General features: G+C 61.6%; 6 protein-coding genes across 6 annotated transcripts; 3 read left to right on the top strand and 3 right to left on the bottom strand.

Moving 5' to 3' along the window:
- Positions 1–230: 230 nt before the first annotated feature.
- On the bottom strand, positions 231–1,518 carry JCM10292_002642 (phytanoyl-CoA dioxygenase family protein; the record flags this gene model as incomplete). The annotated part of the gene is made up of 5 exons (XM_076652702.1): positions 231–544; positions 608–701; positions 769–1,092; positions 1,157–1,287; positions 1,350–1,518. 5 exons carry the CDS (start codon positions 1,516–1,518, stop codon positions 231–233), a joined length of 1,032 nt encoding a protein of 343 aa, XP_076501771.1.
- A 327-nt stretch (positions 1,519–1,845) lies between these two features.
- JCM10292_002641 (uncharacterized protein) lies at positions 1,846–3,610 on the top strand (the record flags this gene model as incomplete). The annotated part of the gene is made up of 9 exons (XM_076652701.1): positions 1,846–1,888; positions 1,951–2,027; positions 2,100–2,201; positions 2,289–2,477; positions 2,551–2,706; positions 2,767–2,922; positions 2,997–3,106; positions 3,163–3,272; positions 3,336–3,610. 9 exons carry the CDS (start codon positions 1,846–1,848, stop codon positions 3,608–3,610), a joined length of 1,218 nt encoding a protein of 405 aa, XP_076501770.1.
- A 389-nt stretch (positions 3,611–3,999) lies between these two features.
- JCM10292_002640 (DODA-type extradiol aromatic ring-opening family dioxygenase) lies at positions 4,000–5,206 on the bottom strand (the record flags this gene model as incomplete). The annotated part of the gene is made up of 6 exons (XM_076652700.1): positions 4,000–4,041; positions 4,121–4,303; positions 4,405–4,542; positions 4,601–4,761; positions 4,828–4,918; positions 4,997–5,206. 6 exons carry the CDS (start codon positions 5,204–5,206, stop codon positions 4,000–4,002), a joined length of 825 nt encoding a protein of 274 aa, XP_076501769.1.
- Positions 5,207–5,575: 369 nt separating this feature from the next.
- JCM10292_002639 (ATP-binding protein) lies at positions 5,576–8,482 on the top strand (the record flags this gene model as incomplete). Its single annotated transcript, XM_076652699.1, has 18 exons — positions 5,576–5,827; positions 5,887–6,032; positions 6,095–6,206; positions 6,295–6,344; positions 6,416–6,503; positions 6,568–6,634; positions 6,689–6,711; positions 6,770–6,831; positions 6,892–6,972; positions 7,038–7,179; positions 7,236–7,451; positions 7,515–7,631; positions 7,691–7,729; positions 7,793–7,865; positions 7,934–7,954; positions 8,016–8,046; positions 8,105–8,192; positions 8,267–8,482. The coding sequence occupies 18 exons, from the start codon at positions 5,576–5,578 to the stop codon at positions 8,480–8,482; spliced, it is 1,824 nt and encodes a 607-aa protein (XP_076501768.1).
- A 150-nt stretch (positions 8,483–8,632) lies between these two features.
- JCM10292_002638 (uncharacterized protein) lies at positions 8,633–10,170 on the bottom strand (the record flags this gene model as incomplete). Its single annotated transcript, XM_076652698.1, has 4 exons — positions 8,633–8,985; positions 9,109–9,433; positions 9,490–9,903; positions 9,964–10,170. The coding sequence occupies 4 exons, from the start codon at positions 10,168–10,170 to the stop codon at positions 8,633–8,635; spliced, it is 1,299 nt and encodes a 432-aa protein (XP_076501767.1).
- A 202-nt stretch (positions 10,171–10,372) lies between these two features.
- JCM10292_002637 (CocE/NonD family hydrolase) lies at positions 10,373–12,765 on the top strand (the record flags this gene model as incomplete). The annotated part of the gene is made up of 8 exons (XM_076652697.1): positions 10,373–10,410; positions 10,545–10,796; positions 10,904–11,174; positions 11,262–11,353; positions 11,452–11,555; positions 11,617–11,645; positions 11,704–11,850; positions 11,908–12,765. 8 exons carry the CDS (start codon positions 10,373–10,375, stop codon positions 12,763–12,765), a joined length of 1,791 nt encoding a protein of 596 aa, XP_076501766.1.
- Between the last annotated feature and the right edge of the window lie 83 nt (positions 12,766–12,848).

Here is a 12,848-nt window from a genome sequence, read left to right as displayed (position 1 = left end):
GTCGAGGAGCTTGTAGGCGAGAGCGGCTGCAGACGCGCTTTTTACTTTGTCTCTATCCGTGATTCCCCTTGCGCGTCGCATTCTCGCTGACGGCGCTCAAGCACATGCTAAGATCGCTCGCTTGCTCCGCTCTCACGACAGGTGGCTAGGACTGCGGAGACAGACGGGTATCAACTGCAGAGTGTGAAATACTAGGGAGACAGGACGGCTAGCAGAGCGACACGCGGCGGCTATGCCTGTGCGCTGTTGATATAGGGGATGCCGGTGAGCTTGAACGCGCGCTCGTTCAGCACGGGCTTCTGCCTTGGCGCCCACTTGTTGAGCGGGTCGAGCTCGCCGTTCCGCTTGGGCGCGACAAAGTGCTCGACGAACGGCTGGAACCCCTGCGGCCAGTGCGAGTGGCCCTTGGTGTTCTCAAACAGCCACTTCTTCTGCAGCAGCTCCTCCTGCGTCGCGGTCGAGACGGGCGCCATGCACGTATAAACGACAAAGCGGACGTTGTCGCCCTTGGGTGCGGCGTTGTAGTGCGGCACACGCGAGTCCCCTATTCGAGCGCGAAGTCAGCTCACGTCGCTGTTGCGGCGGTAGTCAGAGTGTGGGGACGCACAAAGAATGAGGTCGCCTGGCCCGGCGTTGACCTTGACCCACTCGTACCCGCGGTCCTTCAGCCACTTGAGGCCCGTCTCCTTGAACAGGTACATCTGGAGGCGTGTGGAAGGTCGGTTAGCGTCTCTTGCGAGCGCAGCGCGATACTGAGGCTAAACGCACCTCGTTTGTCCAGCGGAACTCGCGCTCCTCGTCGTAGAACGTCTCGTGGTACTCCTTCGAAATGTTGTGACCGCCCTTGAGCACGACGAGTCCGCCATCGTTGTCGCCGCAAGGGTTCAGGTTGACGAGGCCCTGCACGCAGCGGAACCCGGGCCGCTCGGGGTCCTGGTCCTGGTGCGCCCACGGCTTGAGTTCGGGCAGGTCGCGGCGGTTCGGGAACGAGACGTTGACGGCGTCGAAGGAGCAGATCAGGTCGTCCGTGCCGAACAGCGTCGCGAAAGCGTTGACAACGCCGGGCTCCGAGCGAACACCCCAAGTGAAGCTCTGCGTAAGCAGGAAACGGTCAGTCTGGGAGCAGAAGCGGCAGGATGAGCCAAGTCAAGCGCACCTCGTGGGGAGCGCCGTAGGCCTGGATGAGCCCTTTCTGGTGGATGATCGGCAAGCACTCTTCGCGGATTGTCGAGGGGTCGTCGCGCTTGTAGCCGAGTCCGAAGTCCTCGAGCCATTGATGAAACTCGCCTGTCGGATATCGAATGTGAGTGAATTGAGCTGAGGAGAGCGGATTCAGCAAACAGACGCACCGACGTAGTATTCTGCGCGCTCGGGCGAGAGAACGCCCTTGACCACGCAGTAGCCATCGCGGACGAGGTCGTCGCGGAAGTCGCCGTAGACAGTCTCGCCCGAGAAGTCGAGGCAGTCAAGGTTGGGCGTCTCGCGCACGACGTTGGGGGGCGTAGCATGGATCGTCATGGTGGTCAAGAGGGCGGAGCGGGCAGCAGAGGTTGCAGGGAGCGACGCGTTGAATTGAGCGGTGCCATCATCGGAGCAAAGGGACGGCGGCGCTGAAAAGGACCATACCGAGTGGGACTCCCGCCGCCGCCTGTGCGCTGCAACCCCCACGGGCGGGCGAGGACAGAACGGAGACACGTGTAGGCCCGGGCCTTCGTCGAGAGGCCGACCCGGTGTGCCGATGTCGGAGGTGGGCGGAGAGGCGTGGCCGGGACAGGGATGGGATCCGCCCCGCCCCCGCTTCTCTCGCGGTACTGTTACCTCAGCCGACTTGCTGTACACACGAACATGCCCTCTGCAGCCGATAAACTCAACGTTGTGATTGTGGGCGGTGCGTCCCCGGCAACTTGACCTTCTCAAGTCGCGTCTAATGCCCCGCCTCTCGCTTCACAGCGGGAATTGCCGGACTTGCGGCCGCAAAGTCTTTGCGCGAACATAACGTGATTGTTCTCGAGCAGAGCCGTCTCAAGGTGCGGACCTTGTCTTTCGCTGCGGCGCTTTCAGCCAATTAATCCGACGCCTCCTCTGCGGTCTCGTTGCAGGAAGAGGTCGGCGCAGCTATTCACCTCGGCCCGAATGCATCCAAGATCGCGATCAACTGGGGCCTCGACTTGAAGCGCATGAACAGCCCTGAGGTCAACTTCGTGCGTCCGTCCCCGCTGCTGTCCTCTTTTGTCCCGCTGCTGCGCCCAGAATTTCGAGACTGACCTGCTCCTGGTTGCGCTGAACAGTACCATGAAATTGGTGCAGACGGCCACACGCACTTCAAGATCCCAATTCGCGCTCGTCAGGAGTTTGGCGCGCCTTGGCTGCTCAACCACCGCGTCGACCTCCATGCCGAGCTCCTGCGAATGGCGACTTGCGAAGACGAAGTGACCGCACCAGCGGTGGTCCGCACCGCTTCAAGGGTCGAGCGTGTGGTGAGTCTGCAATTTGTCGTGCTCTTCCTTCTCAAGCGTCAGCTCACCACTTTCTTGCCCTCTTCCGATGCAGGATCCCGAGTCCGGCACGCTGCACCTTGTGTCGGGGGAGACAATCGTCGCTGATGTGATTGTCGCTGCCGACGGCATCCACTCGGTCGCTCGCGCTGCTGTTCTCAGCGCCGACATTTCCGCCAAGCCTTCCGGCCACAGCGCCTACCGCGCCCTGGTGCGTCTTCCGATGCAGCTCAGGACTCAAGGTTTGTTCAAGCTGACACCTGCCTCGCAGATTCCTCGCGAAGCCTTTGCCGACCAGCCTGAGCTCCTGCGCTACCTCGACGGTGATGAGTCCGGCACCGGTTTCTGCACCTGGATGGCAAAGGACCGCCGCCTTGTTGCCTACCCATGCCGTGGCGCGACCTACCTCAACATCGTTGCCATTGTGGTGCGTTTGCGCCGCATACTTTCGCGGGCTCGGGACTCCTCTTCTGACTTCCGGGCGACTTCACCATGCTACAGCCTGATCTCGAAGCCAAGGACAGTCGCGAGGCATGGCATGCGGCGGGTAACCTTGATGAGCTGCTCGCCTCGTTCTCGGAGTTCTGCGATGACGCGAAGGCGATCCTGCGGTAAGCCCGACTCTCTAGCTCGCAGCATGCGAGACGTGCTGAGTGTCTGCCTACAGGCGAATTACGAGCTGCGCCCTCTGGCAGCTTCGCGAGCAGGACCCGCTCAGCACCTGGACCAACGGCAGGGTCATTCTCATCGGCGACGCCGCCCACGCAATGCTGCCGCGTGCGTTCCTCTCCTGCAGCTTTCCTCCCTGAGCATCGTGCTGATCCAAACTCGAGCCCACAGACCAGGGTCAGGGCGGCGGACAGGCTATCGAGGACGCTGAGGCGCTTCAAGTCGTCCTTCCGCTCGGCACCACGGCCGCCTCCGTCCCCGAGCGCCTGAAGCTCGCGGAGAAGCTCCGCTATGAGCGCGCGACGCTCATCCAGGGCTACTCGCGCGACAAGGCGCTCGGTCCGCGCCCGGGCGAGAAGGTCGTCAACGCGCAGGAGTACGCGCACTACAACTTTGGCTACAATGGCGCCCGCGACTGGGCTGAGAAGCACAGCATCGAGCTCTGAGTGAGCTATGGACTGCATTCGAGATCCTGCCATTGTGTTGTATACTGCCGCCCCTGTGTTCCCTCGCCGCGCCATATGCAATCCACATCATCTGTACTCGACGATTCCATTCTGCCTGATTCAGCGGGGTTTTCTGGGTGAATAGCCCCCTCCAATTGAGCGCATAAGAGTACTGGCCCAGGAGAACATCCGAGGCACGACGGCAAGGCCACCGTTCTGAGAGCAGACAGCAAGTTGTGGAAACAGGGGAAGCGGTAGACGAGTCGTTCGAAGCGGACTTAGCTCGCACAATTGCCAAACTCGCGATCGTTTCGGTTGCTTCAGTGCCAGAAGACCAATAGCAGAACACCTGAACGGACTACATAGCCAGCACAAGATCCGCCTGCGCCCTAGGCCTTGAGAGCGCCCCACTCGCCGAACTGAAATTGCGTCTGCGACGTACGAAAGCATCGTTCAGGTGAGACGGGCTCTTCAGCACTCGAACGAAGGAGAGAGGGACATGCCACGCACATTGCACATCTGCTCGAGCTCCCACACCTCTGCCGGACTCGTGTTCTTCGTGCCGACGTCCTCTTGGTCGCCAGCTGCGCCTGCGCAGAAGAGAACCGGCGCGTAGTGGTCGTCGGTCCCGTGCGCATCGCGGAAGAGCGGGTGACGCATGAGGCGCATGGCGGCGCGGCGGAGGGCGGGTCCCTGCGCATTGACCGAACAACGGTCAGCAGACGGTCTGACAGCTGACGAAGAGCTCTTCGCTCCGACGCGAGAGGATTTCGATGGAAGATGGGAGAGCGCACCGTGTTCTTGGTGAAGGCGTCGACGGTCTCGTTGCGGAAGTCGAGCGCCCACTGCTGAGGAGGCCGGGTCTGCGCGAAATTGTCGCGGTAGAGAATGATGTTGTCCCACGCATTGCGGTAGAGGTTGTGCACAGTGCCCTGTTGAGGGAACGTTCGTGAGCTTGCGGCGGCAATGACATGAGCCAGAATGACGTACACCGGTGCCGATGATGAGAACGTTCTGGTACCGCAGCGGGCGCACTGCTGCACCAATCGCCGTGTGCAGATACGGGTCGTAGTACGCGTTGGTCGAGATTACGGTGACGGGCGGGGAGCGCTTCGGGAACATCCAGTTGAGCACGAGGAAGACATCATGGACTGCGGACGCGCCGGTAAATCAGTCTCAGCATGCGCATGTGTGCCGGAGAAGCTGTGATTACGCACTCCACTCGAGCTTCGGGTTTAGCTTGGCCTCGATGCCGGCATCGGTCAACAGGGTCTGCACACGCTCCGCCAATTCAGGCGAGGAGTTGATCTGCGCTCTCAGCGCGTCAGCACAGAGACAGAGGCAAAGGGAATCTCATGCAAACGAGTGAGACCGTAAGCGACGTACCTCGTAGTCGACGTACTTGTCCGGCGTGACCCACGCGACCGGCTGCTTGACGACGGCGTCCTTGCCCGGGTTGCTTGCAATCTCGACGCCGCTGCCCGTGACTTCCCAGTGCGCACCCATGAACACGACGCCCTCTACGCCGCGCTTAATTGCCTCGCGGCCCACTTCCTCCCAGTACCGCCCGGCGGTCGAGTCCTCACCGAGCATCATCGTCGAGCCATGGGAGCAGAGAATTACCTGTAATTGCGAGGTCAGCGTTAGTGACTGTGCTATCGGTAGCTTCACGGCGAGACGTACGGGCGTTGGTGCCTGCGCCATCGGTCGAGACGGTAGCGGAAGTGAGGAGACAGGCGTTGCAGAGACAGGAGTCGAGCGGGCGCGACAAGCGGATATTCGCAGCTGCTTTCTGGTAGATCTCGTGCTTCGAGAGGAGCCGAAGCGTGTGAAGCAGAGACTCGAGCGATTGCACGCCGGCAGGCGGGGATGCCGCCGCTGCCGACGGGCCGAAGTGGGAGCAGCAGAGAGGGCGGAGAAGACAGCGCCGTCCGCAGGTGCCGGCTCTCGCGCACAGCGTCTGCAATGCCACTGTACGAGCAGGTCGAGCAAGTAGCAGGACCAGGCGGCCGCTGGGTTGCGCGTCCGCCGCCCTCTCCGCCAGATCGCCGACCGCCGACAACCGGGTCGCTCTTCACCGCCTATCACCGCTCCTGGCCGCAGCGACCGAAGCACGAGGGCTACACTTACCTCCAAATACACGCTGCGCCGCTCTTGCGCGCGCTCAAAGCCGTCTTCGCGCATCTTGAGAGCCTGTACGATGTCTCATCACCCGGAGTGTGTCGACTCGTCTGGACAGCGCAGCGACCGGCGAGCTGACTGCTTGATTTGCACAGATCGATGCACGCGCAGTCTGGGTGCAGCGCGAGCGGCTCTGCGCCGAGGCGAGCGTGATGGGCGAGGGTGAAGCAGCAGCGGGAGATGAAGCGGAGCGACCTGTCGGCGTGCTCCTGAACTTTCTGCAGGGCCTGTTTGCTCCTGCGTACGAATCCTGATTGCTCGCGGGACGCGGAAGGGAGCGGCTGACGCATCTTCCGCATGCAGTTTCAAGACTCTCGCAACTTATCCGCCTGGAACCGTCTCGTGGCCACTCCTGTGGACGGCTTTCGAGCTTGGCATGGAGGTCGAGGCTCTACACGAGGTGACGGGCGAAAAGGTACGCGGAGTCTGCAGCGCGATGAGGAGGATTGCACATTTCCTGAGTTGCTCTTACTTTCGCCTTTCCTGGCTCGCTCTTTACGCAGATTGCCCTCGTCCTCGACAAGTGGGAATACGTCCAGGAAGCGATGGGCCGGTACGTCGCTTTTCGCGCTTGCCTATGAGTCGGAATGTTGACGAGATGCAGATGTTCAACTCGTTCCGCAGCGCCTTCGTCGTATCTTGCCACGCCTACCAATACGCAGGAACAGGCTACCACCGCATTCACGTCACGCGCAAGATCCCCGAGTTTCACGTTCGCCCTCACTTGCTCGCATTATTTTCCGAAAAGCGGTGCTGACCAGTACGACTCCGTGCAGGACCTACGCGCCGTGTCGGCGCTGCCCGTCTTTCCACTGGCTACGGGAGCTCGCAGCTTCCTGACAGGTGCGAGTTGTCCGTCATCCACCGCATAGAAGCGTTCTCACGCCGGACTCGCAGAGCGAGGAAGGCGCTACATGCTTGTGCGTCCGCTTTTTGTTCGCCCACTGCGGCGCCCGGCTGACTTGGACTGAGTCACAGTACGTCAGCCAACCGCACGCCTGCTACGAAGGCTTCTTCTTCACCCGGGCCTTCAGTGGAGCGTGCGTTCTGCTTCGCTCGTGCCGGTTTCCGCACGCACTGACTCGGCTGTGTTGACTCAGGACTCGCATGGTCGGAGATGGACAAGTTATTCTCGACGTGAAGAGCTTTCGACGCTGCAATCCGGCACTGGACACCTGGAGGTGCGGTTCGCATCTTTAGCCGCATCAATCGCTGTTCCACGCATCTGACCGGTCTGCTGCGGCAGCGACGATCTCTCGACCGCTACTACGAGCTATGCGATACCGAAAAGTACGACGAACCGCCAGAGCATGCCTTGCGCGCCGATAGACGAAGCGCAAGCGCATCTGCTCCCGCCATCACTCCACGGCTTCTCCCTGCGTATGAAGGCGAGTCGAATTGACTCGGCAATCTTGCTTCAAGCTCATGTGATTGCTCTTCACAGCGCTGGGGCGAGTTCCTGGTCTCACGCCTCTCGCCCGTGATCTGGCGCAGCGAGAGCTTCGAGCACCTCGTCCTTCCCGCTTCTTACCGCCGCATCGTAAAGGCCCTCGTCTCGGTACATGCCGGTCAGCTCAAGGGACGGCTCGTTACAGACGTTGTCGCGGGAAAGGGGAACGGGCTGGTGATGGCGCTGCACGGCGCACCGGGCACGGGCAAGGTGCGCCCACCCTTCGGCTGTTTTCCACTACTCGTCAATTTCTGTACTGACAACTCTTGTCAGACACTGACGGCGGAAGCCGTCGCAGAGCACTTGCGAAGACCGCTCTACATGGTCAGTGCAGGCGAGTTGGGACTCAGCGCCCCGACGCTCGAGACTCAGCTTCGCACGATTCTCGAGGTGCGTCGGCAGATTCGCACAGCGCTTACGACGGCCGTGTCTGATGAGTGACTGCGCAGCTCGCTACGGCCTGGAACGCCGTTCTCCTCATCGACGAGGTCAGGCTCCGTCCTCCTCTCCTCGTGTTCCGCCGATCAAATTGACAGGACGAGCTCCTACAGGCCGATGTCTTCCTCACCAAGCGCGATCCTTCACATCTCGAGCGCAATGCGCTCGTCGGCATCTTCCTCCGGTGTACGTCTCCCTTCCCTCCCTCAAGAGGAGAACTTGGTGCTGATCACGATCAGCCTTGCTTCGCGCAGTACTCGAATACTTCTCAGGCGGTGAGCCACACTCGTCAAGCTTAGTTGCCACTCGGCTGAGACCCGCATGCTTGTTGCACAGTCCTTATCCTCACAACGAATCGCATCGAGCAGTACGCTGGTCTTACCTTCACGATCATTGTGCACGACTGAGCACGGGCCTTCTCGCAGGTTTGACGAGGCTTTCCTTTCGCGCTTCGCTATCGTGCTTCGCTTCGAGGAGCTCGATGCGTCTGCACGCCGGACTCTGTGGGAGCGGGTGAGCTGCCGCCATGTCTAGCCGTCTTCTCCGTGTCTCGCTTCTCACCCACACCCGCTTGCTCCTTCTTGCAGTTCCTGCGCAAGGTCATTCCGCCGCTCAACTTGATCGAGGACGACCTCGCGCGACTCGCCGGATACCCGCTCAACGGCCGCGAGATCAAGCACGCCGTGCAGAGCGCTCAGGCCCTGGCGCTCGTGGACGAGACCACACTCGGGATGCAGCACCTCGACGAGGTACTGAGCGTGGTGATGTCGGGGTATCGCGGAGAGAGGGACTTAGCGGAGTAGCGAAGTAGAGCGCTGCTCCAGCATTCACCCGTGCTGCACGCATCTCGCTCTTTCTCCACTAATCCGCGTCCATCCGTATTGGATAGCGAGAGGTGCACTCATACCGGCGGGTCTGTGAATGCGATGACAGAATGCTTGAATTCGACAGCTCTACGCCGCCTGCAAGTGACTCGCTGGCAAGACCTTGCCCTTGAGCTCACCAAACCCGACGCCCGAGCCCTCCGGTCCAGCACGCGCGCTGAAAATCACCACGTCGCCGTCGAGGAGCCAGGCGCGCTGCTCCCCGCCGACCTCGAGCGGCTCCTTTCCGCCCTTGGCCATCTCGAGCAGGCAGCCCTGCTTGCGCGGCCCGTCGTTCGAGATCGTGCCCGAGCCGAGGAGGTCGCCCGTCTGGATACGCGCGCCGGAGAAGGTCTGGTACGCGAGGAGCTGCGGGAACGACCAGGCGGCAGGGCGGTAGTTGGCGGTTGCGACGAGGTGAGCGGTCGAGGGGTCGCTCGCGACTGTGAAGGGGAGGAACAGTCAGTAATTCACAGAGTTCTGACTGCACAGGTCAACGATGTATCCGGTATTTGACAAGGAGCGAGCGACGAAGACGAAGAGGGAGAGACTGGACGCGGACGCACGACGCAGCGAGGTGAAACATTCGATATCGTACGCAGTCTTTGCACTAGACGACTCTTGCAGGTACTCGGGCGGAGGAGCGAGTCCGAGCTCCGGCGCGATGTCCTTCTCGGCCTTAAACGGCTCGAGAGCGGCGGGCACGACGACCCAAGGCGAGATTGTCGTTGCGAATGATTTGCCGTTGAACGGGCCGAGCGGGACCATCTCCAATGACTGGACGTCGCGAGCGGACCAGTCGTTCAGTAGGACGAAGCCGAAGACGTGCGACTGCGCAGAAGAGGGAGAAAGCGCGGTGCCTGGCTTCGTCGAATGGGAGACGAAGGCGCCCTGAGCGTGCACATTGTCAGTATATAGTAGCAATGCAGGCGACGCTGATCACGCACGATCTCGAATTCCCAGTCAAGCGCCTTGCTCTCGCCAATGCTGACTTCGCGACCAGGCGAGAAAGCGCGGATCTGGCCCTGCGGTCGCACGACGACTTCGTCGACCGAGACCGTACCAGCACGGCCGTTGTAGGCCATAGGAAGGCGGCCAAAGAGCGGCGGAAGGGGCGTGTCGGGCCCGAAAATCGCTCGACCCGCGCCGAGAGCGTGAGCCGGAAAGATGGAGTAGTCGACAAAGTCGGGGATCGTGAGCGGCAGGTGCGTCTCGACGGCATCAATCGAGAGGACGGCGCGTTGGCGGAGCTCAGCATTTTCGTGCAAGGTGCTCGACGAAGCGGACAAGAGCGACTGAATTGCGAGCCGGACAGCATCACGCGTCCCGACGGGGAGCGCGGCAAAGTCGTTGAGCGTCGGCTGCGTGCGTTGAAGTTGAGCAGTGTGTCTCGGAAAGCAGGAGAAGCAGCAGAGACGGACCTTGGCGAAGAAGCGCCTCGTGCTCCCTTCGTCCCCGAACGCTTCGCCCAGCAATCCCTCCGCCTCGAGCACGCTCAGATCAACGACGGTGTCGCCAATTCGCGTCGCGCACACGCGAGTCGCATCCGTGCCACGGCGGGAGATGACTCCGAAGGGGATGTTGTTGAGGGAGAAGTGCGAGTTGGGAGCGACGTCGAGCCACGACATTGCGGCGGTGCAGCAGCCACGCTAAGCAGTGGTCACGAGCAGGACAACAGCAGAGTGGGACGCCATCCGGGGGCCAGTTTGGTGCTCGTCGCCGGCAGCGGGGTGGGAGAGGCCGGCTGCCGGATCGCTCACGGCGGAAGAAGAAGGCCCGCTCCTGGTGGTTTGTGCTTGCTCTGCTCACACGCTCCTGCTGCCAGCGACCATGCCGACTTCATTCGAGATTGCCTACAAGCCGATCGAGTGCGTCCAAGTCGCGCTTCCGCGCCTCGTCTCGATCACTTGCTTCCTCGCTCCGCGTCCGCTGGTCCTCTTGCGCGTGTGCCTGCGCGCACAGCGCTAGACACGGGAGCTGACAAGTGGGTGACCTTCTGCAGCCAGCCCAAAGTCGGCGTCAACGGCTACGATGGCTTCAAGCCCGGCGAGACGACTCTCCTCAAGAAGGGCACAACGCGGGAGGGCTGGGACGGCGAGCGAACCAAGGCGCTCGAGAGCGACATCCTCCTCGAGCACGACGTAGCGCTCAAGATGCGCGATGGCGCGACTCTCTACACCGACATCTACCGCCCTGCCGATGCGACTGGACCTGTCCCCGTCCTCGTAATGTGGTCGCCCTACGGCAAGCGCTAGTGCGTGACGTTCATGTTTTCTTGATGCATCCGAGGCGGCGCGTCGCGTGCGAACTCGTGATCCAGTAAGTACCGCGCTGACCGGAATCATCCTCTCTTTCCGCCAGCTCGTCCATCAACATGCTTCCGGTCACGACGTGGCGCTGCGGTATTCGCTCGAGTGACCTCTCCGGCTGGGAGAAGTTCGAGGGACTCGACCCGGCTACGTGGTGCCCGCGCGGCTACGCCATTGCGAGCGTCGACATCCGCGGCAGCGGCCAGTCGTCCGGGTCGGTGCAGATTATGGGCACCAACATGGGCGAGGACGGCTACGACGTGATCGAGGAGCTCGCCAAGATGGACTGGTGCAACGGCAACGTCGGCATGGCGGGCAACAGTGTGCGTCTCTGCTTCCTTCGCGAGACAATCTTGTCCTTACCTTTACGGCTCGACGCGACATCTTGGCTGATGCTCTTGCATTCTCAGTTCCTCGCTATCTCGCAATGGCACATCGCTGCGCAGCAACCGCCCTCGCTTAAGGCCATCGCCCCTTGGGAAGGTTGCGGCGACCTGTTCCGGTACGCTGCGCGACTGCGATCTAATCGCACCTTGAGTGCCCGTGCAGGTCGTACTGCAGACTGGGTCCAGAGTGCTCATGCCAGCGTCTATCCCACAGCGAGCAATTCGTTCGCGGCGGCGTCTTCGAGATCTCCAACATGGACCTGATCAACAAGCTCATCATCAAGGGTCAGAACGGCACCGAGGATTTCGCGGAGATGTGTGCGTCCTCATCCTGACGGCGTCGCCTCAGATTTGCGCTGACATCGAGCTTGCTACGCAGATGCTCGCGAGCCGCTTCACTCGCCCTACGTGCGTTGCACAATCTCCTTGCAATCAATCGAACCTGCTGACCTCTCCTGCACTGTAGTGGGCCGATAAGCGCGCCGATATGAGTAAGATCAGGATCCCTGCCTACGTCTCCGGCTCCGACTTCTCGTCCATCCACACGATGGGCTCGATCCGCGGTTTCTGGGAGTGCCAAGGTCCCAAGTGGCTCCGGTGGTCTGGTCGCCAGGTGCGCTTCAGTCTTCTCGCGTCCCTTGCGCGCTCCGACTGACCTGCTGCACTCCAGGAATGGCACGACCTCTACGTGATTCCCGAGTCGAACGCCGAGCTGCTCGAGTTTTTCGACCACTACTTGCTCGGCAAGGACAACGGCTTCGTCGAGAATACACCAAAGATTCGTTGGGCCCTGCTGCAGGGCGGGGACCGCGACGCCATCGAGAACATCTCCATTCCCGACTTTCCCCTGCCGAACACCGACTACCGCGACCTCTTCCTCGGCGCCGACGGCAAGCTCGCCGAGTCGACGCCCGCAGAATCGTCGAAGATGTCGTACGTCTCGCGAGGAGAGGGCAAGGACGTCGTCTCTTTCGACATCCGCTTCGACAAGCCGACGCAGCTCGTTGGCATCCCCAAGGCGATCGTCTACATGTCGACCGAGGACCACGACGACATGAACGTCTACATCACGCTCAAGAAGCTCGACAAGGACGGCAACCCGCTCATGCACATGACGATCCCTCGCGCCCGCGCGCTCGCGCCTTCGCACGCCGAGATCGCCGAGAAGGACCGCACTTCGCTCCTCCTGCACCCGGGCTCGCTCGGCGTCCTGCGCGCCTCGCACCGCCACATCGACGAGTCGAAGAACGTGCACCCGAACTGGCCGTGGCACCCGCACACGTTCGAGGAGAAGCTCTCGCCGGGCGAGGTCGTGCGCCTCGAGATCGGCATCTGGGCGATGGGCTGGCAGTACGACGCGGGCGAGGGCCTGCGCGTCGAGATTGGCGGCGGCCACGACATGAACCACGAGATCCGGCACTTTACGACACGCTTCCCCGACGAATCGACGCTCAACAAGGGCAAGCACACGGTCCACTTCGGCGGCGACTATCCCAGCAAGGTCATTCTTCCGTTTGTTAGCATTTAGAGCAGTCTTGCATCGCGGTTCTTCGGGTAAATTCTCGCTTGCGTCCTTCGAGCATTCGCCGAGAGAGTCAGCCAAAGGCCAGC

This window comes from Rhodotorula paludigena, assembly GCF_050403205.1.
Source record: "Rhodotorula paludigena JCM10292 DNA, Rt_paludigena_JCM10292v1_ctg86, whole genome shotgun sequence".
NCBI lineage: Eukaryota > Fungi > Basidiomycota > Microbotryomycetes > Sporidiobolales > Sporidiobolaceae > Rhodotorula > Rhodotorula paludigena.
Note: the sequence above shows the minus strand (reverse complement) of the source record. Positions and strands in the feature narration are given on the sequence as shown.